Genomic DNA, 26,757 nt, shown 5'->3' with positions numbered 1-26,757 from the left:
AACTGTTTTACCAAGCCAAGAACCACTTGGATTCAGAGCTTCACAAGGGACTTTAATCTGCATTCTTTCAAGCAAAACTCTTGCTGACTTTAATGGGAGTTTTAGAAATGAGTGTATGTTTGGAATCACGGAGAATTCTCTTTGGGTTTTCATTGACAGCTACTGTACAAGTTCTGCATGCTACTTAGTGGGAAACAGCTGTTTAAATCAGGAAGAAAGCTCTTTCTCAGTACTACTTTGGATCCTTTTTGAACTTTACAGCTCAAATTCAGAGGATGAATTGTAAAGCTGGTGTAAGCTAAACTCCCTTACGCTAATTAAGACTCCCACATACAGACTCCTCCCTTAGCTCTGTATACCCCCAGTCTCCTACTGTGGGAGTCTAAGTTGGTGCATCTAACCATGACAAGGAGCCAGAAGAAGGCGTAAGCTGAAAAAACCCACATCCTACTTTAACTTACCCCTTGAAGTCAATGGAGTTACACTGAAGTAAAATGAGAAAATCAGCCCCCCTTTTACTAACTTAAACTCTCTTAGACATCACTTAAGAATTTGGCTCCACTTCTTCATCTGTAGGTTATTCTTGATTGGCCATATTCTGCTGCCATTTATACCAGTGTAGTTTCATTAAACTCAGTGGAGTTTCACTAGTATAACTAAGAGCAGAATTTGGCACAATATCTTTCTATTAATGAATTTGCACGATCATTTGACTCCCTTGTTTTGTATTTAATAGGTTCAGGTGTCATTTTCAGAACTATTAACTGCAGTTTGAAAAAAATGTGGAGAAAATATTATAGTTGTTTCGAGTCCGCTACACAAGATTGGGTTTCTTATATTTGATACAAGATGAAGATATTACCTCGAAATCTTGTCTGTTATAGTTTTTCCCCTCTTTTGAAAATCTGACATATATAAATACAACACCATTTATTACTAATGAGTAGAAACTTTGCAAATCATGAAATTTTTGAATATTCAGGGCACTGTTAATGTTTGCAGAGAAATCAAAGACTTTGGCCTGAAAGAGTAAGGGTATTCCACATTTTATTTTGTTTAGGACTTTATCATGGAACATTACAGTGAAGACAGTTCTGACTATGAAGATGAAATAGCTGATCTTATGGATTTGAGACAAGTAGGTTTGATTGTGCATGTTAATTCTCTTTGTGACTATGCCACCATATCCAGTTTTAATCTTGCAGATTTTTATTAATAATGTTTATATATGGTTAGATTGTGGCACTTTCACTGACTAATACTTTGCTCCAGGTTACCTTACTTCCACTTATTTCCGCTCCCAAGATATATAAAATGACAGCCTCCATATCCCAAGGACTCTATAATGCAACATTTCCATTAGTGATTTGGAAGTCTCACTGATAAAATTTGCAAATGACAAAGATTGGCAGAGTGGTAAATAATGAGGACAGGGTAGTCATAAGGTGTGATTTGTATCACTTGGCAGCTGGGGCCCATTCAAACAAAATGGGTTTCAGTACAGCTGTATGCAGAGTTGTACATCTAGGAATAAGGAATGCAGGCCATACCTATGGAATGGGGGGAGAGGGAGGACTGAAATATGGAAAACAATGATATTGAAAAGGATTTAGGGGTCATAGTGGACAAATACCTTTGAGCTCCCAGTGCAGTGGTGTAGGAAAAAAGGGCTATTCCTCACATATAATCCTGCATCTTGGCAAGGGTTTAGACTAGATGAGCTTGCGGTCCCTTCTAACCCTATGATTCTATGATATAGATAAAACAGGTGAAGAAATGCGTGGGGTGAGAAAATGATGTAACAAGAAAGCAAAGTAACTGAGCAGTTTCACACAACTTGAAAATCCAATAGTATTGTTTGTTTTTAAAATATTGTTTAAATTGTAATGGCGGAATAAAGTAAAGGTTTGAAGTGAGGCATGAAAGCAGGAGTGGAGTAAATAGTAGGGGTCTGTAGCCCAATACTAGTAATTTCTATTTACTAGATGTTGGTTGTTCAAATGTTCTTCTATAGTTCACATCATACCTACTGTCCAACATTGTATTTCAACATGTGCGAGATTTGCCTGTCACACACTACCTCCCATGTGTTTCCCTAGGGCCACGTACAGCCTCCTCTCCAGCTGCAGAACTCTATTATTCAGAGTTGGGTGCACACGTCAAGGGCAGGCTGTGCTCCTATACTTCTAATTCCTGTATACCAGACACTTTTATATTAGGCAAAAGTCTCACTGATTTTAGTTGAGCAGAACTGTGGCCTCAGTGTGTTACATTATTCACTCTGAAACTAAACAGAATGCATTGTGTGAACGTATGTTTTTACATATCTGAACTTTAAGGCCTGCCGTACTCCCAGCAGAGATGAATCTGGCATTGAGATGTTGATGAGCTATTTCATTCAACTTGGCTTTATAGAGAACAGATTTTTTCCACCTACCAGACAAATGGGGATTTTATTTACCTGGTAAGTTTTTTTAGAACACTGTTAACCTTGAACTAGCTCTGTGTAATTTGAAACACTTATATTTTTCTTGTACAGTAAGTTTTCATATTTATACTGATAGACACTCTCTTTAATTTGTACAGTAAAGTTCTTAAGAGAATAAGGCCCTTTCTATGCTGAGAGTAAGGTCTGTGAAGGGCCATAAGAATTCTCTTTAAATGTCTGCACATCCTACCTGGCTTTTGGGTCTTGGTGTGTACGAGCACACAGAAGCAGGTGGGGAAGGAGAAAAGCCTTGATTACATCCTTACTACTTACTGGGCAGCATGGTGAAAATGGGGGAATATTGTGATTTGCTGTGATACTCCTTGGGTGGTTCAATTTACACCTCACCCCTTGCTCAGGCTGTAGTATGAAACACAATCTAGTCCTGTGTTATTGGAACTACAAGATGTATACGCTAAGAGTATCTACTACTGTCTATCTTAATTTGTAATGAATAGGAAACACTACATAGTCTAAAATATCAGAGGATTGTAGAAAGACTTCTGCACTGGCTCAAAATGGCAAGTGCTATGATACACTGCACCATTATCAACGGGAGAAGAATGTGACTCAGTGAATTTAAATCTTGTGTTTGTGAATAGAACAGGAGACTCCTACAATTTGGTCAAGAAAAACTATTTGAGTACCAGTTAAGCATTGCAAGAAGGGAAACATTGCTTTTAAGAAAGTTCAATAAATCCACTCACTAGCTCCTGGAGCTCAGGGATATATTTGCATTACATGCACGTGATTATGAATTACCATAAGTTTCAGCAGAAGCAGAAAAGGCATTACAGATCCTCTTCTGAACAATAAAATGAAAACACTGGTATCTCTGTGCTCACTTGTCTTTTTATGCTTATTTCATTTTGCCTTCTCCCCCTGCACCCACCCCAGGTATGATTCCTTCACAGGCGTCCCTGTCTGTCAGCCAAATTTGTTGCTAGAAAAAGCCAGTATTTTATTTAATATTGGAGCCCTCTACACACAGATTGGTACAAGATGTAATCGGCAGACCAAGCCTGGACTTGAAAATGCTGTTGATGCTTTTCAGAGAGCTGCAGGTATGTAAAGAGAGAAGGAGCTGTGGTTTATTTGCAATAATATTGAAAATATGGGAGAGGTTATTTCTGGGGAGGTCTCAGTCAGTCTCTTACATACAGAGCTATACATTCAATATTGACTTTTGGTTTTATTAACACAGTCCAAACAGAAAAGGAGCTGGATTGAAACCCAAAGGTTCTAACAAGGATCTGTACTAGGCTTTAATTAAACATTCCTGTTAGTCTTAGTTTAACATTTCAAAAACCTGGAGTTGCTGTCTGAACAACATGTTTGGTAAAGACAAAGTGACTATTGTAGTCAATGATTAATTAGCTGTACATTCACCTTTTTTTTGCCTTTTCTCCATTACATCACTGTAACTGCATTGACTTGTGTAAAATGTGTGTGATGGGAGTAAATAATCAGGCCTATAGCATCTACATTTTAAAAACGTTTTAAAACAATCAAGTCTATTTTGATCCCAAATGAAGCTTATTGTTCAGTTGAGGTCAATGGTAAATTTGCCATTGACTCCGTATAGGAGCAGGATCTATGCCCATATTGAATCACTGGAGTTTCTATTCTGCTGTGTCTGTGGTAGTTAATGGGAGCTACTCCCCTTGAGCTAACAGGCTGTAACAGTTCTGATTTTCATTAGGGTAGGTTTCGGAACAAAACCCCTTCATTTCTTAGATAAAAGTCATCATATAAGCATAAGGTATTGTATTACTCATAGTATTTACAGGTGTTTAGAGGCAGTCTTAATATCTGTGAAATGAAAATGTGTTGCAAGATGATAATTATAATCCTCAACTGCTGACTTCCAATTTTGTAAAATGCTATCATAGTTGTTAATCACTGAACAAACAGTGTTACTTTAATAGCCCTAGTTCTTTTATTCAAACTATATAGAGATTTAGAAAATATGGCTTTGTTCATTTTTAAATAGATTTTTGTTTTGCCACACTACAGACTTCTTGTCTTTCTAGAAGAGGTTTCAGCATTTGTGAAATAAGAGAATTTCCCTTTAAAATTAAATATATTCCTATGTAGATCAATAGCTATATCAGTGTTTTGCTGGAGCTATATTAAGTCATAAACTGCAGCACATCATCTGCAGCCAAAATACCTTTTGCAGGGCCCCACAACAACATGCACTCTGTAGGCTCTTCATTGTACCTGTGCATAGCTCTGTAACACGTACACTATGTTAACAGAGTGACATGATATAGTACACGTAGTAGCTGTTCTGTACGGGTGGACTGAAGTTGTTGCACTGTTTCAGTACATACCAGAGCCCTCAACATGGATAGTAAAAAATATCTGAATTATTTATCACACAAAGAGAAATAAATTGAGGCACCAGAAAATGAGGATGCTTTTCTGGACTTTCAGAGCCAATTCCATTTATTTCTTAAGGAATCAGAAGCTCAGATGGGCTTGACAGATTTTTGTGAAGTATAAGGGCTTATTGATTGATAGCCTGTGATTAAAATTTGAGTAGTGGCAGGTTCTGTCTCCAAAAGTGTAAAAGCTAACACACTAATAAAATACAGAACATAGCCAGAAAGAACTAAAAAGTAGTGACAATGAGTGACAGATATTATAACAATACAGGGGGAACTTCCATAGCCCCAGGTACTGCTGTGATACTTGTTCAGTAGCTTTGGGAAAGAAGCTCTAGCAGAACTTGATAAACCAGTTGGATGAGATGAATGGGATATGTTACATTTTAATCCTTGTGAGCATTATTTATTTTTTACACTACAGTTAATGTTTGTTTTAATTTTCTAAATGATAGATTAGTGGAAGTGGATGACTGAAGCAGAATCTAATCTTGCCCTGCTGAACATACTGTTCCAGTTTACTTATGGAACAGCACTAGACTTGAGCACTCAGTCCACTGAGCCTACTTTTGGAGTGTTTCCAAGATTAGTTAAAAATTGTTTTTTTTGTGGTAGGGGTCCCTCACTACCTTTTCAGAGTCCTAAGGATTCCCTCTCTCTTTCTTATTCCTGTGTAACACACCACCCTTAGGTCCCTGTAGAATTGTCAGTATGTTCCCAGTAAAGCACCACTCGAAAAATCAGTCAGAGGAGTTCTTCTAAGTGAATCTTAAGGCATTGCTCCCCTTGTCCTGCCCCACAGGACAGCTTCTGTAGCCTCTATGAATGATAACCTAGGACTGGGAACTGAGCACAGCTGTCTTAGATGGTAATACAGAACACTAATCCATATGATAGTAGGTCATTTTAACTCTTCACATTTAATAAGAATCCATTTTGGATCATTTAATTTGGCTGAGTAATTTCTAGAAAATATATTTTCAAGTTTCTCAACTGTCTTATTTGCTACTTTTCAATTGTACTTGATAACTTGTGAATTGTGATCACCTGTAAAAGTCCTTTTCTGTTGTAATAATTAGAAAAACTTTTTAAAAATTCAGGTATTTTAAACTACCTTAAGGAAACATTTACTCACACACCAAGTTATGACATGAGCCCAGCCATGCTGAGTGTACTGGTCAAAATGATGCTTGCTCAAGCTCAAGAGTGTGTCTTTGAGCAGATCAGTCTCCCTGGAATACGAAATGAATTTTTCACACTAGTGAAGATGGCTCAGGAAGTTGCTAAGGTAAGCCATGAGACTTAGTGTTTTTAAACCCACACCAAGTTTGTTTCCAGTGCCAAATCACTAGCTCAAAACTCTACCATAGTGCCCGTTTATTAAACCTTTAAAGCAGTTTTGTGACTTTGGTTTAAAGTATTGAGTGCAAAATGCTAATTGCTGTTAATGTTTTTTATAAAAACTGAACCTATGAAGTTACAGGGACTCATGTCGAGTTGTTGGCACAGTATGAAAACCTAATATGTAATCTGTTTGCAAGGTTGTATGTTCTAACATAAATACAGCGAGTTATGATGGAAGTAGTGAGACATCCTCAAGAGTGCCACTAAAATAGGAACATAGGATCTCCTGGATCATTGAGTCCAGTCCCCTGCTACTGCAGGTAATCTTGTCACATAATAAGAGCTGTTCCATTAAAAAAAATATGTATCTAATGGAAACAAATACCAGAACAGCAACTGGACAGTGAATTTATTTACTGAAGTTCTGCGTGGTTCATGTTAGCAAATTAAAGTACACAACTCCTTGTAATTCTCAGTGAGAATTAATAGGATTATTTCTGACAAAAATGTATGAGTAGTTATGACAATACCATTTGATTCCATAAAGTAGATGACCAGCTCCTGCCTCCAGATCAACATGTGAAGGAGGTGTCAGTTGGTTATGTGGCACCACTTATGCCCCTCTCCCATTAACTGCTGCCAAATGCTGATCTGGCTTTACTTCTGCAGCTGGGGACTGGGTTGGCTGTATATCCTGCCCACCACTAACCATCCTCCTTCCCCCCCGAAAAGTTTCACTGATCCATCCCAGAGTTATGTGTATTGTACTGGCAGCATGGTGGGCAAGAGTTAGTTATGGTTTGGTAGTGATGGGATTGCAAAACTTTCACAGGCTTACTCACAAATAAGAAGGCAGGCTCTGACATGGAAGATAATCCACTATACTCATCTGAACATAGGTAACAAACTGAGACCTGAAGGTTCACTCAACCAATTCGTAACATCAGATAAAGGTCATACAGTACCTGACTCTAAATAAGATGGGCAAAACTTGTCCTGCCAACCTTAAAGAGCCTCCACGGACCAAACTCCTTTCATGTGTAACCTAATGTCAGCTTTGAATCCAGCTTTCCTGAGCTGACAAATGTGTTTATTAAAACATTGATCTGCTCTACCCTCTTTTCAGCTGCATTAACAAGCCAAGATTTGCTTGCAAATTATAGAAGCGTGTGGATATTTATATTATATTTCATATTGTGACATCATAGAAATTAGAGATGGAAAAGACCAAATAAGTGATTTAGTTCAATGTCATATAGGATTATTCTATACAATATATTTTACAGTGTTGTATTCAGTCTAGTTTTAAATATCTCCAGAGATAAAGCTTCAATTTTCCTTTTAATTTCATCCCGCCTAGTCCTTGTATCAGTGTAAAATTTCCTCTTGCTCTCCCCGGTGTAAATAAGCCTTCAAATATTTGTAGATGGTTATCATATCTCCTCGTGCTAATAACAGAGCTCCTAATTTTAAAGGTAACTTCTCATACTTAGATGTGTGTTTTTATTTTAGGTTGGAGAGGTTTACACACTTGTTAACACTGCAATGAATCAGGCACCAGTCAAGGCGAACATCCCTTATTCCTGGTCAAATATGGCAAAAATAAAATCAGACCATTACAAAGCTCTGGCACATTACTTCGTTGCTACTCTACTGAGTGACCACCAGTGTAAGAATCCTTTGGTTTTATTTATATATCCATATAAACAACTGCTATTAAGAAAGGTTTGTACTGAGGCCAGGACAGGGAGTTAGGAACTCCAGAGTTCTAATATGGACTCTTTTTCCATGGAATTCCTTTATGGCCTTGAGTAATTTCCCCATCTGGAATATGGAAATAATACTTTCTGCCCTTCTTTCCAGAATTATTGAGAATATTTATTAGCTAATACTTACAAAGAGACTTGAAAAGTGTTATATATGAGCTAAGTAATATTATCACTAAGTTAATCAGTTCTCGTGAATAGAAAATTAGAGTTCAGGCAGCATTTAGTAAAATTAGTTCTTGATTTTTTAAAAAAGGTCAGAATAATAATCTGGAGTGAAATCACATATTTAGAAGAATGTTTCCAAAATATTACTACTTACTCTCCCCCCACCCCTCCATCTGCCCTCCACCTGCCTGAAGGTACCTGGCACAGAGACACATTAAAGTAGCTAACATTTTATGTATGTTGATATAGTGCATCCCAGTGATGATGAAGACAAACAGGAAAAGGCCTGGTCCCAACTGCATGACTACATGCCAGAAGGATTGACGTCCCTAACCATTTTAAGGGATAAAGTTCAGCGAAAACGATTAGGTAATTGCAGACTCTACTCAGCGAGTGTATAACTGTTCTAAATTACAATACAGAGAAATATTATCTGTTACAAATAGATATAGTGAGCGGTATATATACAGAATATATATGCTATAGCTGCATCAAGCAAAGCTCATGTAACCAATTTTATTACATGATTATAACTGGTGTGTTCCCATTATTAAGTGTGTCAGTTAAGAGGAAAATTATGTTTTGAAGAGAAAAACATGTCTTTCTCGAAATTCAAGCTGTGGCAATAATAGGATGAATTGGGTTCTGTTACACCATGTAGCTCATTAAAATCAATTGAAATGTGGCAGAATCTAGTCCAACTTCTTGTGTTACAGTGACTTAGAATTATACATGAAGCTGACTTACTTTTGAAAATGTCTTTATATTAGGAATACATAGGCACTAAAAGCACTGATGTAATCAAGTTAAATCTTAAGCCAAGGGTTTGATTTTGCAACACTTCAGTGAATAAGTAATCTTTACTCATGCTGCTACTCCCACAAAATCAGTGGGACCCACTCACATGAGAATCACTTAGTTGATCAAGAATCATATGATTGGGCCTTCAGCCTTGCCTTCCTGTTGGATAAAATGTTTGGTGAAGATTGTTAGAAAAATCATCTTAGCCTTATGTATTGTTTACATTACAATTAAAATAAAAGGCAAACGATTGCTAATGGTTTCTACTTTCTTTAGGGAAAGCACATTTACGCAAAGCCATTGTTTATCATGAAGAAGCACTGAGGGTCTGTGGTTTGTGCAAACAGCTTCGGAATATTGACATTCTTCAGGAGATCCTGTCAGTTGCTCACAAGCGTTCACTTACCAAGTATGCTCAGCATGAGCAGGAAGATGACTTCCTGAGTTTAATGGAAGCATCCTCTGTCCTTCGTAAGTATCCCCAACTGAAAATCAAGATTTTCCAAAGGGACTAGCGATTTTGGGTGTCCAAGTTAAGGCATGTTAAAAGGAGCCTAGTTTTCAGAAAGTGGTGAGCACCCACTTCTGAAAAACCAGCTCCCTTTAAAGGTGTCTCAAGTAACAAACCAAAAAAATTGTGGCCAAAGAGCATGGAGAAGCACGTTTTGTGCAGTGAACTTAGTCTGTTGATTAGTCCCTAAGTAACAGTGAAAGAATTGTGTAGTTTTGCTACTTTGGTGCTTCTAAGCACATTCATACCATATAGGCTGGTTGCCTGAGATGAGATTTCAGGAAGCCTCCTCTGCACCTTCATATTTAGGGGATGATTGTAAGAAGGCCTCCTGGAAGTATGTCAGTCTTTGGTGAATGCATCTTTCAGATATAGTGGGCTATGGTGGGTGAAGAAAGCACCTTCTCTTTGTTAAAATCTCTCTCTGGCTATAAAATGTGGTTTACTTTGCTTTACATTTTTAATCTCTTCCCACAGTTATTGGCATAAGATCTATACTATAGGAGAGCATAGAGGAAAGAGAAGTTAGTTGACTGTGAACTTGAATGCTACTGCTTCCTCCTGCATCAATCCAGACCATCTACCCTTTAAAAAGCATAAACAGACTGGGTTCTTTCTTTTGTTTGTTGAGCTCTACTTGGATTTTTAGTATATATTCTGAAGAAGCCTTGTGGAACCTGACATTTCATTTTGCTAACATAATGATGTCTGTGTCCATATGTTGATTTATCCTGAGGCTTGGAAAGATTAGATTTTTAATTGGCAAATGTTGATAAATGTCAGTTTTGCTGTACACGTGCACACAAATATTTCCAACAAAATTTACAAATTGGCAAAGAAAGAAAAATACTGCTTTAGAACTTATTGGAGTTGAAAGATATTTACTTTGTCAACATCATATATCAAAATATACAATTTGGGTTTTAATAGTTTTACTGTTTTGAATCTGTGTCTGTCATTAAATAATTGTCTGGCCCTCTGTGAACATTTAAATTGATTTAAAAAAAAAAAGCTCTTAAAAATAAAAACATTGATATTTGTTAAAATTATAAAAAAAAATAAAAAGTTGAGTTCTGACAAGCTTACTTGTCCTACAGTCTACTAGCGGTGTAAGAGAAACTAATAGCTTGAGTGTAAAAAGGGTAGCATGTGAAGCTTCCTCTGCCCATCCTGCCAATAGAAGCTTTTTCAGTGTTTGGTCGTCAATCTGGAACTTGAAAACTAGTTTGTTTTTTCACTTTTGTTTTAGCGAAAACAGAGCATAAAGTAGAAATGGTTGTTCCTCAGTTCTCCAAGGTGAAAGTGAAAGACTTCTTTGAGAGGCTGGTAGGTAGCACACTATAATGCCTAATACTTGCTTGTGAGCCATTTTGCTGTTAATGACTATGTTCTGCCACTCTGCATCCTACAGGGCCCATTGCCTGTGTTTTCTGCCAAGCAGAGATGGACAGTGCCACGCACTATTCATTTCCATTGTCAAGAAGGGGAACTGGGATTCACTCTTAAAAGGGGCCCACCCGTGCAAGTTCACTGTCTCGATCCCTGCTGTTCTGCTGCAGTAAGTAGAGAGTGGAGTTTTAATAATTTTCTCTCTAGGTTCTTCTAAGTCTGCTGTGATTTCTCAATCTAGCCAAGTCATATGCAACAGTAAGGCACCCAGATTTGTGCAAATAAAATATTCTCTGTACCAATCACATCAGTGTGTTTTTTAAAGAACTAAATGTAATACACTAACACACCAACATTAGAAATTATCTGTTTTAAATGCAAAAAAGACAAGGTAAATGCAGTGATAAAGTAATAATTTGAACACCTGAATTCAGGAAATGCAGCTCACTTGCATTGGCATGTGGAGTATTTCTGAATTTTAATTAAGCTGTTAAATGCAATGCCATACTACATACAGCACCTGCAATTTGAGCAGGTTAACAGTGCAGTGTTAACTTTAACATTATCTAACTCTAATGTGAAGATTACGAATTTAAAATAGGACTGATTCCTTCTTTTGTGTACATTTAATAAATAAAGATGACCCACAAGTACCATAATCAAATACATTATTCACCATCTATTTCAGAAGGCTGGAAGAAGAAAAGCCATGAGAGAGAAGGGGGAGAAAAAGGGCAGTGCGTAGAGGCAAATATCAGGAAACGAAGGAGAAAGCGTATGGGAGGGAATAGAATGTGCCGGTGCTTCCTAATATGTAATCCTCTTTTGTGAATGGGAGGAAAGGGAAAAGGAGGGATACAGAGAAGAGAGAACATGCACAAGAGAAAAGAAGAGGCATAACTAAAGCACAGTGAAAGGCAGAAGCAAGCATTGACCTGCTAACCCCAGGGTTGTGAGTTCAATCCTTGAGGGGGCCATTTTGGGATCTGGGGCAAAAAAAATTGGGGATTGGCCCTGCTTTGAGCAGGGGGTTGGACTAGATGATCTCCTGAGGTCCCTTCCAATTCTGATATTCTATGATGCAGCAAAGACTAAATAAGTTTATATTAAAGTACAAATTAAAAAAAGTGGAAGAGTGAGAAAGGAAAAGGATAAAATATCTAATAATAAAATGATGGGAATGCCAAACTAAACAGTTTAAAAATTAAAGATTTTTATGAAAGAAAAATAGAAACGCAAAGAACACAAACAGGAGACAGGAAAATATAATAATTATACTCTAATCAAATTAATGTATTGCAAAAAAGGGTAAAAAGGGTAATTTTATGTGCATTAAAATGGTGCTTGGTGTTTTGTTCTGTGATGTCTGAGTTTTGTATGAAGCCTGGAAAGGGAGAAAAATACCTTTGGAGAAAGAAACTTTGCATAACTTCAGCTGATGCTAATAATTTGCACAAAATTATTTTACAGTTAAAGGGTCTGAAAGAAGGAGACTATATTGTTTCAATTGATGGCCTGGATTCCAAATGGCTGGAAGTGAATGATGTCTTGGAAAAGTTCAAAAGCATGGGAGAGCACAACATTGAGATTAAGGTTATTAGCTGTCAGGATTCGATGACTTCTCTGGTAAGTAATGGGACAGCTACTTTTCTAAACCTGAAGAACATTCAGTAAATTGAAAAAACTGCCTCACTTTGGGAAGTGAATGCTATCTAATTTGACAAAGCCAGATGTCGTGGATTGCTGGTGAATCTAGGCCTCAATCCAGCAAAGCACTTAAGCATGTGTTTAAAGGATGGGTCTACTCACGTGCTTACAGTTAAGCCTATGTGTAAATGCTTTGCTTAATGAAGGCCCTAGGTGATTCCTATAGATGTAGGGCCATTGTGCCAGCTTTAGCCGTGAAACTCCACAAAGATTAATTCTACTGGTAATTCCAAGAGTTACATCAGTTTTCTTTCCAAATTGACCACGAGGGTGACCCAAAATTGGTATGGTGCTCTACCCCCTCCCTGCTTCCCACTCCATGGCATCATGCCTTCCTCAAGAGCCCTACTCCCATGAAGTGCCTGCTGTGCTAGAGAGAGAGCCTGGGGCCTGGTGCAAGATGCAAAAGCCATGCTATGACCAAATGTCAGGTCCTGTCATAAAGCAGACGCTTGCTTACAGGTTCACTGTCTGGTACATGAACTTAGCAAAGGCATGGCTTGGCAAGCATTGCTAAAACATAGGCACTTCTAAGAAGTACTAGGTACTCATGTAAACACATTCCAGAAGGCTAGTACAGGTACACCCCAATGTAGAGGTGTAATATAAACACAATCATAGGAGATGGTACAGGAACACACCAACCCTGAGTAAGACAAGGATGGTAGGACAGGATAAAGGATGAAGAAGCTTTGTTCAAACCAACAGATACAAGGCATAGGGTTGGTAACCTATGACATCAGGAATGGAATACATAACTTGTTTGTATCAATGGATGAAAGGAAAAAGTTATAGGAGGGGCACCTTTGTCCAGCATAGGGGGAAGCAGAAACTTGTGCTGCTGACTGAGCTGGTCCATTGTCACGAGCATACATGTGTTAGTGCACCCGTAATCATGGAGCCAGGGCACTAGGATGATGCTTCCTTGATTACAAACCGGGCTGAGTGCCTTCACCATGAGACCAAGTCTGTGTTCTTTCTGGGTAGTGCTAGTTAGGTCTGTTGAACCAGCTATCTGCGCAGGGATGGGACCGTATATGGAGAGAACACACATGCACGTCAACTAACACCACCTGCCAGTAAACATATCTGAATGCTCCTGCAGCGGGAGCAAGAGAAGAAGTTTCACTGTGTGGGAAACAGTTTACTACTGTGTCAGAAACCATGGCTGAAATTTGGTTCTAGCACTTAATCCTTTGGGGAAAAAAAACTGTTGCTTAAACCATTTTCATTAACATTTCTGTTTCATAGCATAGGCAAGAATGGAAAGTAAGGGGGTTGTACTTTAAGCTTTCCCCCTAAAAATATCATGCCTACCTCCCATGTATCTCCACAAATGGTAATAAAGGCAGACAGTCTAAAATGGCTGCTGGCATTTTTGTCAGCCTATTGTATAACAGGTGGTCTACACTGCTGTTGTACCATTACTAGCACTGGCAACAAACAAATTAGACAATATCTTCAGTGCAGAGAGAGCCCTGTGTTTGTGTCTTCAAACTTTCCCTCTCCCTGAACCTTTACATTGAATGGGGGAAGTTTACACTGTATTTGTATTGTAGCACAAACCCCCAATAGAGACCCCACTGTACTAGTTACTGCACGTGCCTCTAATGAGAAAACAATTTATGTCCCAAAGAGCTTGCAATCAAAGTAATCGCATCTCTCAATGCTATCATTCAGACTGTCTGGCTGCAAACTCAAAACTGTTAATCAAACTTAAAATAAAATTAAAAAAAATTCTTAGTTTCTGGTGTATACAAAATCGAACAAAAAAGTTAAATACTGTATCACCACCACTTTCCACCATGCATTTTCATGTATACATCTGAGTGATTTTAAAAAAGGCGGTCATGTTCACTTGACAAATGGAGCAACTCACAAACAGAAAGAAGGGAACGGACTTTCCCACGGTTACATATGATGTTTTCACTGGGAATACTTGTAAACATTTTTCTCTGCCCATGCAGCTCCACTGGTGGAAGGGGTAGTGCAGACAGGGTGCACTACCTTCTCAGTGGTAAAACAAAAAACAAACACATTCCACATTTGGTAGCACTAGCCAGAAAACAAACTTGTTTTTTCTCCACATTGAGAAGCACACACACAGTCAGTGGCATAGTAGAGAAGAGAACCCAAGTCTTTCAGCTCTTAGCTGTGTGCTTAATCCACTATTGACATGAACAGACAGGATCAGCATCCTTGACTTATGTATTAGATATTCAGGGGCTAAGGGACTATTTTAACCCTGCTAATCAAAAAATAAATAAATAAATAAATCCAGTTACTTAGTTGCTATAGAAATTTTAGACCCAGGAAAAATGATCACAAGATTTAAAAAAAAAATGTTAAACCTTAAATAACTCAAGAAAATAATTTTTGTAGTGTGAACAAAATAAAGAGCCTGTAGTTCAGCTAAGCCTAAAGCTGCATACCTTCCAGAATTCCCCAGCAAGCTTTAGGCACATGCTATTGCCATCCTGTATTTTGACTTCATAAATTGATCATTTCCCCAGGTTTAAGCCTCTCTTTTATGAATATAAGTCAGCCACAGTATAATGCTTCCTCTTCCCATTACTTTTCTTACAGCATAATAAGAGTGCTACTTATTCTGTGGGAATGCAAAAGACATACTCCTTGATCTGCTTAGCCATGGAAGAGGATAAAATCAACAAGACCAAGAAAGCCACTCCAAAACTGTCCTTCCTAAGCTGGGGAACCAAAAATAGGCAGAAGGCTGCAAGCACCCTGTGCCTTCCCTATGCTGTAGCTGGAAGTTCTCAGACTAAGAAGAAACCTGATTCTCGCTTGACAGTCCTGAACACTGAAAGTGCATTGTACTGAGTCTTCAAAGAGAAGAATCTGTTTTAATGTGAAACTATTTCTAAATGTAGAAGAATCTTTGTGCATGTGCCAGAAATGTGAAACACATATGGAAGGGGCTATATACTAATCTTTTACACCAGTGTAAATAGAGACTAACTCCACCAACATGAAGTGTAGTTACTATGCATTTACACCCGTGTAACTGGAGGTCAAACGATGCAAAACTGTACCTTTGAAAACTAAATTGTTTAGAGTCTGAACATACATGTAGTGTTTGATCAGAATCAGAAGTAGTGTGGGAGGTATTGGGGAATCATTTGTAAAAAACAAAACTAACTGAAACTGGACTCCTTTGGAATTTCAGTATGGGGGTGTTTCAGTTCATTTCTACGCACACTTTAGATGACAGTTATTTATTACATATGATACTGTATATAGAATTGTATTGACATAAAATGAAGGATTTTAAATTTAAAAGTTTAATATAACAAAAAATTGCTAAGCATCAGTTTAAGCTAAGGCTAACTAAAGAACAAATGACAAGAACAGACAAGTTTGTTATGACAGAACTATTATTCGCTAAGGTGAAATTTACCCTGTGCAAAGGAACAGTACAAGGCCTATGTATCATGTAGCTCACACTTTGAGCCCTCTTGAATGTTTTCCTTCTACATAAGTGTGAATTTCACTGTAGGAAAAGAATTGCAATAGCTTAACCATGAAAGGAGATCACATTTCAGCTAGAAAAGGGGTTGACAGCACTAATTAAAAACAAACAAACAAAAAAAACCCACCAAGATTCACTTTGTCTTACACCTTGTTAAATTTATTAGAAATAAGGTTTGCTCCCAACTTGAAATTATTTAACTCAAAGTACAAACTTTTTGTATTATTAGCCTTGTTAATTAATGAGTGATAACTGTGTATAATTTCACACTTCTACAGCTAAAATAATCCATGAGTCAAAATATGCAATTTATGACGACACTTTAAAAGTGTGTAATTTTAAAATGGTCTTTAAGTCACTCAGCAATAAATTATTATTATATAGTGCCAAATGAGAGCTAGGTGCTTTATGGACATATGAGAACAAGGGCTGTGCTTCAAAGAATTTACAATGCAAGTAGCCAAATCCTCCTCCATATTGAGCTAAAAAGCAAATTGGGAAGCCATCTAAAGTATAATTGTGTGTTAATTTCCTTACGAGAGAAGACTTGTTTATATATTTTGATTGTTTTAAAGTTGCTAACACTGTAGTGTTAGATTAAGATGCTATCTACAGAGTAGATATATGCTGTTTGATACTCAAAACACTAAACAATAATGGAAAAAAGTGTACATGCACATTTTGAGACAGTGGGCATAATCTTTCACTCATGTTTGGTTTTGTGTCATATAATAGATGTAAATATGTTAAATTTAAAAGCTTATTTAAGAATAAAAATCATGCTGCCATATAGCAGTGGCTTTTTTCATTCTTCTACAGATTGGATGAAACAGTATAACTTACAAAAGTCTCACTGGTTTTAGAGTAGCAGCCGTGTTAGTCTTTATTCACAAAAAGAAAAGGAGTACTCATGGCACCTTAGAGACTAACAAAAGTTTCACTGTTGACTTCATTTTGAAGCTATGTGCTAACAGACTCATGTTCATATAGTTTCTTCATAAAGACCAACATTGAATTAGCAGACAACTTTGTCAAGTTAGACTTTCATTGTGCAATAATGGAACTAACCGTATACAACTAGCACCATTACAAGATAAAGTATTCTAAAAATTTTCCAGAATCTTGAGTTATTTTGTAAAGGTTTTTTCATCTTTAAATTTTATTCATTTAAATTTTACAAGTGCTGCAAATCACTTATTCCTTAAGATGTTCACTTTCTCTACTTTGAATTAGATTGCCATCTTGTGGCAGTCTAGGAACGTCTCAAAGGATTTCCAGTGGACACAGGTTGTAGAGCTTTTATATTTATGCAGGCTGTAGTCACTGGAGGGTGATATCATACAAATTGTTGAGGTCTGACATTCCATGCAGTAGAATTCAGTAGTCCTTTGTTGGAGGAGGATATAGCAATAACCCTAAGCCTGACAAGATAGTGCTCATATAAATGTTCCCCTCTTTCGGGCTTACTTTGTCTTTTATAATTTAAGCCTATTACCAGGGTAAACAAAACAAAAAAACCAAACCAGTCCTTTTGAAAATTGTTTTCATCAAATTTTTGACCCACAATTTGGACCTCAAATGTACTTTCATTCACATGGCTAAATATCAGAGGACCCCCCCCACATACCAAATCATTTTTCATAACTTTTACGATATTTTCTGGCAACTAACAGCTTATCTCAGCTAGTTTATTTTTAAATGACCAAAACCATTAGGATTTACATTACCAATTCCACAGCAAATTGCTTTGAAAAATAAAGTTCTGTTTGTGCAGTGCAAAAACTGTGTCCAACATATGTTTAAAGATTACTTTGGGGCTAAGATCCTTACAAGGACCACTCACAAGGAATGTCTATGGCTGTTACCAAATCCTTGAAATATAGGTTTATAATAGATTAGCAGCTCAGCCCATTAGCACTAATAGTCACTGTTCTAATTACCTACCTTCTTGATTTAATCAACTGAACAGCCATCCATTTGAAATATTAAAAAATGTGCTTGTCCTGCAGTACCAATAGATAAAAGACTGCCAGGCAATACACACATCACAGCGTACAACAGAAAGGTTTTATAGCCCCACAGTCTATTTAAGGAAAGCCTGTATGGGAAGGAGTGAGAGAAAGGAAAATGAACATGTATTTACATGAGATTTAAACCTGCAGAAGCAAGCCCCAGGAACGCAATTGCTTGTTCTGTAGTTTCAGGAATCATTGCCATTCAGTAATTGGAACATTTAGGGCTAGAATGAAAGTTTACTCTCATCCACTAGTAAGGAGTCCATACCAGTAATTGCTTTCCCTCTGTACTAGATGGTGCCTTGAGTGGGTGTGAAGGGGTCCATTTCCCTGCTCCTTCCTCACTGCTCTCCACCCATCTGCACAAGAGGGGGGAAGCAGCAGCCCTGCAAAGGCTACTTTCCTGCTGCACAGACCTGCAAGGCAAGTAACCCACCTTAACTGGTGTCTGGAGCAAGAGACAATTTTGCTCTAAAGAAATGGAAGGACAGGGAACCTCCATTGACAATTAAGTCCAAGGTAGCCAGGAATGCACAGCAACCCTTTCCTTTATAGGTAACTATTTCAGAAGGGCCAGTACAGGGGAAAGGAAGTTGGACTGTGAAATTTTATATGCTGTGGAAGATGTTGTTGGCATGCCGATAAAGCATAATAGTTATCTTAATCTAGAAAAAACTAAAAAAGGTATGAACAAACATCCTCGTTTATTGGACATCTTGCACTAAGGAGGAAGTTCGTATGATGATATCCAGCAGGTTATTAGAAAAGGGCTCTATTCAAATGAGCATGGAAATATAAAACCTAAGAAACTGCAGCTGAACTGCTCAAAGCAGCCTCCAAAGTAATAAAGCATAGGCTCAGTACTGCAGCTCATACTCATGCTAGTCCCATTAAAGCGAACAGAACAAAATGGCATGACCACAGGCTGTAGGACTGGGCCCTAAATGAGGTTTATAGAAAAAAACCCCCACAGCTCAGAAACAAGGGAATAGCACATAATTCAAGTGTTCATGCACAATGAGAAACTCAGATAATTCCGACAACCACCATGAAACTGAACTCAGAACATGAAATATAAGGGGCCAGATCATAACTTGGTGTAAATGCAGCTACATCCACATCTGCTGAAGATCTGGCAATACAAGCAGAGTTTGGGGGTGGGGGAGAAGACAGAATATGTTGTGTGTGGAGCTACTGAAGCTGTAACAAGGAGAGGGCTGAAATCTCAAGATCCCTGCTCATCTCTTTTTAGTCGCTGTTTGGGGGTGACAATGATACTCTCAGCATAGACACTAGATGGAAATGGAGTCCATCCTGAATTGTTCTATAAAAATATAAATCAATTCCACGTAGAATAGGACTCAAAGATTACTCTCCATTTCCAAAGGGGAAAGCCCTCATGTTTGTCTGAGATGTTAATGAGCGAATGTCACTTTGTCTGTGTAAAGAAAGCATGAATTTGTTGTGCTATTGTTTGTCCTACTACTAGCTCGAGGTCCTGGACAGATGCATTGCAAAGCTGGTGGATGCTTACAAATTGCTGTAGGAGAAGCAGAGCTTTTGTTTTCCCAACTCCTGGAATCTGCTGGACTGTCCGAAGTATTGATGCCTCCACTAGCTGGGGACATTTTTTATGAAGAAAGGGGTTACTAGTGTGATCCTTACTTTGCTCATGGACCTGAAACAAAAAGGAAAGTAGAAGCTGAGCTCCATTTATTTAGTGGAGCCCTGATTTCTGTTTTTCGTAGGTAATTTCATTTAGGTTAAAAAGGAAACTCTCTATAATCACTTCCATCCATTTACCAGTTAATATGCACTTTCCCAGAGTAACATGTAATATAACTGTAAGTGTAAATGCTAGCACTTAGCAAAGAAAGACAGAGTCATGAGAAATATTAAGGGAAGAAAAGTGGAGTTATACAGTCTACTGTCTGGGCTAAGGTAACAGGTACAGGAGGACAAAAACAGGGCAGACCAGAGGAGGGTAGTGGCACCTGACAGCCAGTCTCAAAGCATAGGTCTCAACTTTGTTATTTGCATTACTGTAGCAACTAGGAGACTAGTCACCTTCTTCATACTCATCCATTCTTACTTCTCTGGTCATGTGGGAGGGATGGAACAAGAACAGAAAAAGTTACTGACACTGATGCTGCAGAGAACACCACAGCCCTGGACTGAAAATACAAACTTTGGGCTGCCCTCCCCTCACACTCCAAGCAACAGATTTTTAAGTGGTCAGTCTGCATAAGATTCAGAAGTCAAAATTTAGGCAGACAGTTGATTTTACAAGGTATGCAGTATTGAGAGTTTGAGGGCAGATCATGTATTATTTATTGGATTAACTATTCAAAGGCTTCATCTGGAATGAATGAAGTTTTTCATGAATTAAGAAAAAAAAGGAGGACTTTCACTGGACTATGACTCAGTAGGACACTCAAAGCAAATATGCAACATAATTGTTTAAAATCTGTTTTGAGTGCTGATCAGTCATCAGTTCATGTTGATTAAAATGCAGTCCTTCTCTTAAGGAGGACACAAAAAGTGGCATTTTGGGGTTTCATATTTAATGTATTCCCAAGACTTCCCAATTAACTGTTCAAGTTTACAAAAAAATAAAGTTTTATCACTGTTGGCCCTATAAGTGCAACCTGAGGTCTGAAGGAAGACATGTTCTTTCCATTTCATTCAGCACTTTTAATAAAGGTTCTAAGGCCAAACATCACCCTCACTAGACCTGTACAACTTTATTGTCTTCAGATTTCTCATTGATAACTGTACAAACTCCATGGTCTTCAGTTGGTTTTCACAAGTGTAACTGATTGTTCTGTAATTCAAGATTAGTACATGTTTCTGTTGATGGTGCACAAGAAGGAATAGAATCCAGCTTACTCTTGCCAATTCATCGGCTTTGAAATAGTAGCAGGAGCAAAAACCAGTATAAATTATTATTTCAGACACAAAGGGAAGCAAATGTGACCCTGAAAACATACCAGGAGCAGTCAGTTTTCATAGTAAAACCAAATTTTACTTACATCAGGTCAGTGTTGTATTTTCTCTGTTGAGGCTTTCATTTCTTGGGCTCTGCTCTGAAGTAACTCTTTAAGCAGAGCTTTGTCTTACCTGACCTTTATTACCAGCACTTCAGTTTTCTCAGCTGATTCCCTCACAATGAAGTGCCTTTGCTTAACCAATCATTTTGGTAAGGCAAACATATATTTCCCATTAGTTTAGACGAAGGCCTGCCAAGTCTTAAAGAAAAATCTACTTGTTTCCTAACACGAATTAGTACTCCGATCCCACCATCTGCTCAGATAAATGAGCAATTGAGTAGGTGGAAATATAGCAGTGAGAGTACCAGATCTTAAAGACAACAAATATAAAGATAGATATAGTACTCCTGGCCTGAGAAGACCTCAAAGCCCTAAACATGCACATACTGGACAAAGAAGTTCAGTGAAGAAAGCTTGCTGGCATATTCCAATGCATACCCACATGGGGAAATCCAAATTCAGTTTTCCCCAAGTTTGGCCCCTTGCTTCTTAAACTTACAGGTGCTAGGAACGACAAAGAGGGAGCAATATGTTATTTTTGAGTGACCTCTCTATTCCACAGAGAATGCGCAAAGCAGAGTTGAAAATCCAGGAGAGGATCAAGTGTAACTCTTAACTTGGAATACAAGTTGCTGAGACATGAAAAAAAAAAAAAAAAAAAGCAACACATTTTCAGACTTAATTGATGTTTGCTCACTGGCACAGACACTAGTACTTACTAGCTGGATAATAAGTTGAGATGCTTCTCCCTGATTGGCCACTGGAAGCAATGTCATTCCAAGTTCTAGCACAATAAACTTCTGCGCTGCCGGAAAGTATTGATCACTTATCTGGGTTTTTTCAACTATCACAATCCCATGAAGACTGCTGGCCTTTGATAAAGAAAAACAACAGTGAGGGGAAACAAGTCTTATATCTAGCGATACTTCTCCAAATGGTTAAGCAACAGCCCTGCCCATCAGGGAGTCAATACTGAAGAAGGAGGAGAGGAAAATGTACATCAAACCCTCTTTTACACCAGCCTAAAAAGGAGTCGATATGGGTCTAGGAACGACCCATAGCATTTGCTGCAATACTTTATTTGAAATTCTAGAAAACAAGAGTGATTAAACAGATTTAGTGGATGTTTAAGTCAGTTTTCAGATGGAAAACTTTTTAAATGAATTTAAGTCCAATAGAAAACAAAATATTCATCAAAATCTGATTATTAGAATGTTTTCTATTTTTGAAGCTTAGGATAATGAATTGAATTCATTATTAATGTGGACTCTTCTATTAAGGAGTAATAACCTCAGGTTTTCTAATGGGAGCTTTTCCTTTCCCCGCCTTTTTTTTTTTTTTTTTAAACTTTGTGTAGGACTTACATTTCTAAACCGAACAAGACGTCTTTTGAAGCCATTTCCTGCCACCAAATCTGCTTCAGAAATATACAAAATGCAAGATCTGTTTGAAAGATGAAAATCCACAAGTCCTAAGCCATCTTCAAGAATTAGCTTAATTTTCCCTTAAAAATAAGATTGTAAAAAGAAAATTGTAACAATAAAACCTAGTTTTATATTGCCTTGACAGATATTTTCCATTAAAATACAGGAACTTCATGCTCCAATCTTGCAAATACTTATGCATGTGGTTAAGTCCCACTGACTTCAGAAAGCCTGTTTGACTATTTATTGTATACCTTAGAAAAGTCTTCATTCTCTCCTGACTACATATTTTGCAAATTGATGTCAAACCATTTCCCTTAAAAAACGGAGGCCCCAATCCTTCAAAAATGTGTGTTATTTGCATTATTGTAGAGCCTTGAAACCCTAGTCATGGACTAGAACCCCACTGTGCTAGGCACTCTACAAACACAGAGCAAAAAGACAGTCCCTGCCCCAAAAAGCATACAACCCAATATAGATGAGAGATGGATACAGACAGGAGAGTATAAGGAAACAGTGAGACAATGTTGGTCAGCATAATAGGCAGTGGTCTCAGCACACCAGCCACCTAACTGCTGCCATGATTTTTGTGTAGGCATCACAGCAAAGGAAAGTTCTAAGGAAAAATCTGAAGGAACACAATGAAGTGGTTTTGCAGATAATTACCAGAGCATGAGGGGCAGCATAAGAAAAAGCACCAAGCTGCTTGTTTGAAATTTTAAAAAGTGAGCGATGGAGGCGGGCATCATGGACTGACTGGGGGCAAGAAATGACATATTGGTAGTGAGATATGATAGGTAGGGTGAAGATAGGAGGGATGCACAAGAGCAGTGGCACGGTCAAAATGACAGACTAGGAAAATGATTTTTGCAGCAGCATTCTGAATGGATATCAGAGGGCAAGACTGCATTTCTCAAGGCCAGAGAGCAGGATGCTGCAGTAATCAAGACACAAGATGATGAGAGTTGGATGACAGTTTTAGTTATGTGGATGAATAGGAAAGGCATAACTTTGTTATGTACCTTTGAGATGTTACACAGAAAAAAAAAATCTGCAAATCTGAATTTGAGGACCTAGAGAGAGGTCCCTATCTCTGTTGCTTGCGGTCACTGGATGCTGTAGTTTGCATATATACATATATTGTAGATAAAGAGAGTGTGCACGCATATCTGCTAGATCAGCAGCTGCATGCTGACCACCGATGGAGCTGCAAGAGAAGGAGAGGTTATGTAACCTGGACACGATGGCCTGATCCCACAGCCTACAGGTACTAAGAAATACCCAGATGGGACAAGCTGTGCCCTGCATACAAGGAAGCAGACTATACTGAAGAATACTTCACCATTTTTGAAAGGTTATGTGAGGTGCATAAAGTTACAGAGGACAAGAAAGTCCCAAATTTGATTACTAAGCTCTCAAGTAAAGTATTAAATGTTTTTAATGAAATGCCAACTGAAGAGGCTTTGAAATATGCTGAGTTTAAAAATGCTGTATTTCAAAGATTTCAGATTTACTCCTAAAGCATAGAGTACAACATAATGAATGACAAGATGAGTCAGAGAATGTGTGTACAAGTTGTGTGATCTGATGAGAAAATGGGCCAAGAGGAAGGGGACAGAGAATTATGACCAAATGTTTATTCTCTTAGCCCATGAACAGTTCCTGAGCACAAGTTCTGAAGAGATCAACTAAGCTATTTGGGATAAACCCCTGGATTCAGTCCAAAAAGCTGATGATCTAGCTGATGCATATATGCAAGCTAAAGGCATCCAGTGACCAACAAGCTACAGAGGGAGGGGCAGAAGCCCATTGTAAAAGGGGGACCCTGTTTTAGCCCTAGGAAGAAAGAGGGTGGTTGGGAGACCAGGCACTTACTCCCCAGAAAGGATCCCCTCCTAGAATCATACTCACAGACCCTCTGTACAAGAGAACAGTCCAAGAACGTGTTTTATATGTGGTTCTACTGAACACATGAGAAACTGTCCTAAACTAAAATGAATCTAAGCCCACATCCCATCCAACACAGGTTAATGCAGCTGTCATTAGCACAGAGGTGCCTACAGGGCCTTTGATTAATTTGGTAACGTCTGACCTGTTGGAGGTGGTCAGGGAATTTATTAAAGTTGCCCAAGTGAATGGCAAAGAATGCCTACAGTGGGGAGAGACTGGTGCCCAGATTTCTCTGGTCAGGGAAAGCATGGTAAAAGAGAATGACATGTTACTTGGCCAGTAGGTAGAGTTTCTGGCACCGGGAAGATATAAATTCCTGTGCCTTTGGGTAAGTTGCATCTGGAGTGGGAAGGCTCAAAGGGTACCTTAAAAAGTTGGGGCCCTGGAAATGCTGGTGGGAAGTGACATCTTAACTATGTCTAAGGTGGTTAATATTGTAACCCATAGTAAAAAGGGCTACTGTTCTGTGATGCCAGACGGGAATGGTAAAGACACAGAAACTACTGTGGATGGAGGGGAAACACTTCCAGCTCTGGCTCAGCAGAAGGAAGCAGTGTGTTTTCAAGTATGGGAGAGGTTGATTCAAACTCCTGTGTAGCAGAGAGAAGTAGCATGAGAGTAGGGCTATGTGGGGAGGAGTTAACCCGTTACTGCAGAAGTGGTCCCTGTTGTCAACTGCCAGTGTTTTGCAGCTGAATGGAGGGCAGATCCCACTGTGGGGTGCATAAGGGGACATGTCCTTGAGGGAACCTCAGTAAGGAACAATGCAGAAAGGTTTTTTTAAGAAGAAAAGCTCCCATGGGGAAGGACAAAAACCTGGGAAACCTTACAAGAAACTAGTTGTGCCTGCCCTGCACCATGGGGAGTTAACGTTGCTAGCCCACAACTGCCCTTTTGCTGGCCACGTGGGGCACAGAGAACCTTCAATAAGTTAAAGAAGAATTTAATGGCCAGGGATACAGAATAATGTGAGGAATTATTGCAGATCTTGTGAGTTATGTCAGAAGAGACATACCTGCATGACTCTAAAAAGTTCCTCTTCACCCCTTGCCTGTGATACAAGAGGCAGTCTGTAGGGAAGCAACAGACACTGCGGGACCTATCTCCTGTCCAACCCAAAAGGGGAAGAGATATCTTGGTTGAAGTGGATTTTGCCGCTAGATATCCAAAGGCAGTAGCTCTATCTAACACAGAAGCTGACCCTGTGGCAAAAGCCCTTTTCACTATTTTCAACACAGTGGGTTTCTCTAAAGAGATTTTAATCAGAGCGTGGGGTCAAATTTCATGTCCCAGCAGCATGTTACAGTGACGTAGTTGGCAGGATTTACCCACAGCTTGCTGTTTTAACTGAGGTTTACACTTCAAGAACTGGTAAAATAGTTTTAAGTGATTCTCAAGTGGAATCACTGACTGCAAAAAGTTATAGTTTTATTATTTTCTGTTTATTTCGGGTGAGGAACTAGAAAAAAGGGAAGTGCAAAATTGAGTAGACATGCTAAAGCAGAGGTGGGCAAACTACGGCCTGCGGGTCACATCCAGCCCTTGGGACCATCCTGCCCAACCCTTGAGCTCCTGGCCGGATGGCTGGCTCCGGCCAGGTGGCTTGGCTTCCAGTCCTGCCGCTCTGAATGGCACGGTAAGGGGGCGGGGAGGTTGGATAAGGGGCAGGGGGTCCCAGGGGGGCAGTCAAGGGACAGGGGGCGGTTGGATGGGGTGGAGGTTTGGGGTGGGGAGGGCGGTCGGGGATGGGGAACAAGGGGGGTTAGATAGACGTGGGAGTCCTGGGGGGCCTGTCAGGGGGCGGGGGTGTGGATAGGTCGGGGCAGTCAGAGGACAGGGGGAGGTTGGATAGGGGGTGGGGCCCCGGGATGGTGGTTAGGGGCGGGGGGTTCTGGGAGGCGGTAGTCAGGGGACAAGGAGCAGGGGGGCATTGGATGGGTCGGAGGTTCTGAGGGGGGCAGTCAGGGGGTGGGAAGTGGGAGGGGGTGGATGGCGGCGGGGGGCCAGGCTGTTTGGGGAGGCACAACCTTCTCTACCTGACCCTCTATACAGTTTTGCAACCCCGATGTGGCCCTCAGGCCAAAAAGTTTGCCCACCCCTGTGCTAAAGGAAACAAAGGCAAAGACATAGCCCTCAATGAGGCAGCCACACAATTCAAAGTGGCCGAGACAGAGTTACAGAAGTTGGAGGTGGCTGAGTGGACCAAAGAAGATGGAAATGGCTAATATGGAGGACTGTGACCATCAGAAATGGAAAACACACCA

At 39.1% G+C, this 26,757-nt stretch overlaps 2 protein-coding genes across 27 annotated transcripts in view; one reads left to right on the top strand and one right to left on the bottom strand.

The window, feature by feature from the left end:
- Positions 1-16,167, top strand: part of RHPN2 (rhophilin Rho GTPase binding protein 2) — a 42,219-nt gene extending 26,052 nt beyond the window's left edge. For both annotated transcript variants that reach the window (XM_037877684.2, XM_043526440.1), the window contains 11 exons: positions 1,061-1,138; positions 2,340-2,464; positions 3,386-3,552; positions 5,979-6,166; positions 7,735-7,891; positions 8,406-8,525; positions 9,234-9,428; positions 10,718-10,794; positions 10,880-11,026; positions 12,328-12,483; positions 15,151-16,167. In XM_037877684.2, the coding sequence (XP_037733612.1) occupies positions 1,061-1,138; positions 2,340-2,464; positions 3,386-3,552; positions 5,979-6,166; positions 7,735-7,891; positions 8,406-8,525; positions 9,234-9,428; positions 10,718-10,794; positions 10,880-11,026; positions 12,328-12,483; positions 15,151-15,405 (1,665 nt within the window). In that variant the 3' untranslated portion in view covers positions 15,406-16,167. The remainder of the gene's footprint in view (positions 1-1,060; positions 1,139-2,339; positions 2,465-3,385; positions 3,553-5,978; positions 6,167-7,734; positions 7,892-8,405; positions 8,526-9,233; positions 9,429-10,717; positions 10,795-10,879; positions 11,027-12,327; positions 12,484-15,150) is intronic.
- Positions 1-26,757, bottom strand: part of FAAP24 (FA core complex associated protein 24) — a 53,022-nt gene that overhangs the window by 22,420 nt on the left and 3,845 nt on the right. For 6 of the 25 annotated variants that reach the window (XR_005222220.2, XM_037877687.2, XM_037877686.2 and 3 more), the window contains exons 3-5: positions 22,484-22,623; positions 21,839-21,991; positions 19,604-19,747 (exon numbers count right to left, since the gene is read on the bottom strand). Coding sequence is in view for 24 of the 25 variants with exons in the window: in XM_037877687.2 (XP_037733615.1) it covers positions 19,604-19,747; positions 21,839-21,991; positions 22,484-22,623 (437 nt within the window). In the remaining variant the exon portion in view is untranslated. Of the gene's footprint in view, positions 1-9,060; positions 9,117-9,304; positions 13,211-17,726; positions 19,748-21,838; positions 21,992-22,483; positions 22,624-26,757 lie in introns of those variants that run through there. The other 19 variants (XM_007058648.4, XM_043526443.1, XM_043526442.1 and 16 more) reach the window with 12 other exon arrangements.

The sequence above is a fragment of the Chelonia mydas genome, chromosome 12 (assembly GCF_015237465.2).
Source record: "Chelonia mydas isolate rCheMyd1 chromosome 12, rCheMyd1.pri.v2, whole genome shotgun sequence".
Taxonomy (NCBI): domain Eukaryota; kingdom Metazoa; phylum Chordata; order Testudines; family Cheloniidae; genus Chelonia; species Chelonia mydas.
The sequence above is the reverse complement of the archived record's forward strand: the minus strand, read 5'-3'. Positions and strand labels throughout refer to the sequence as shown.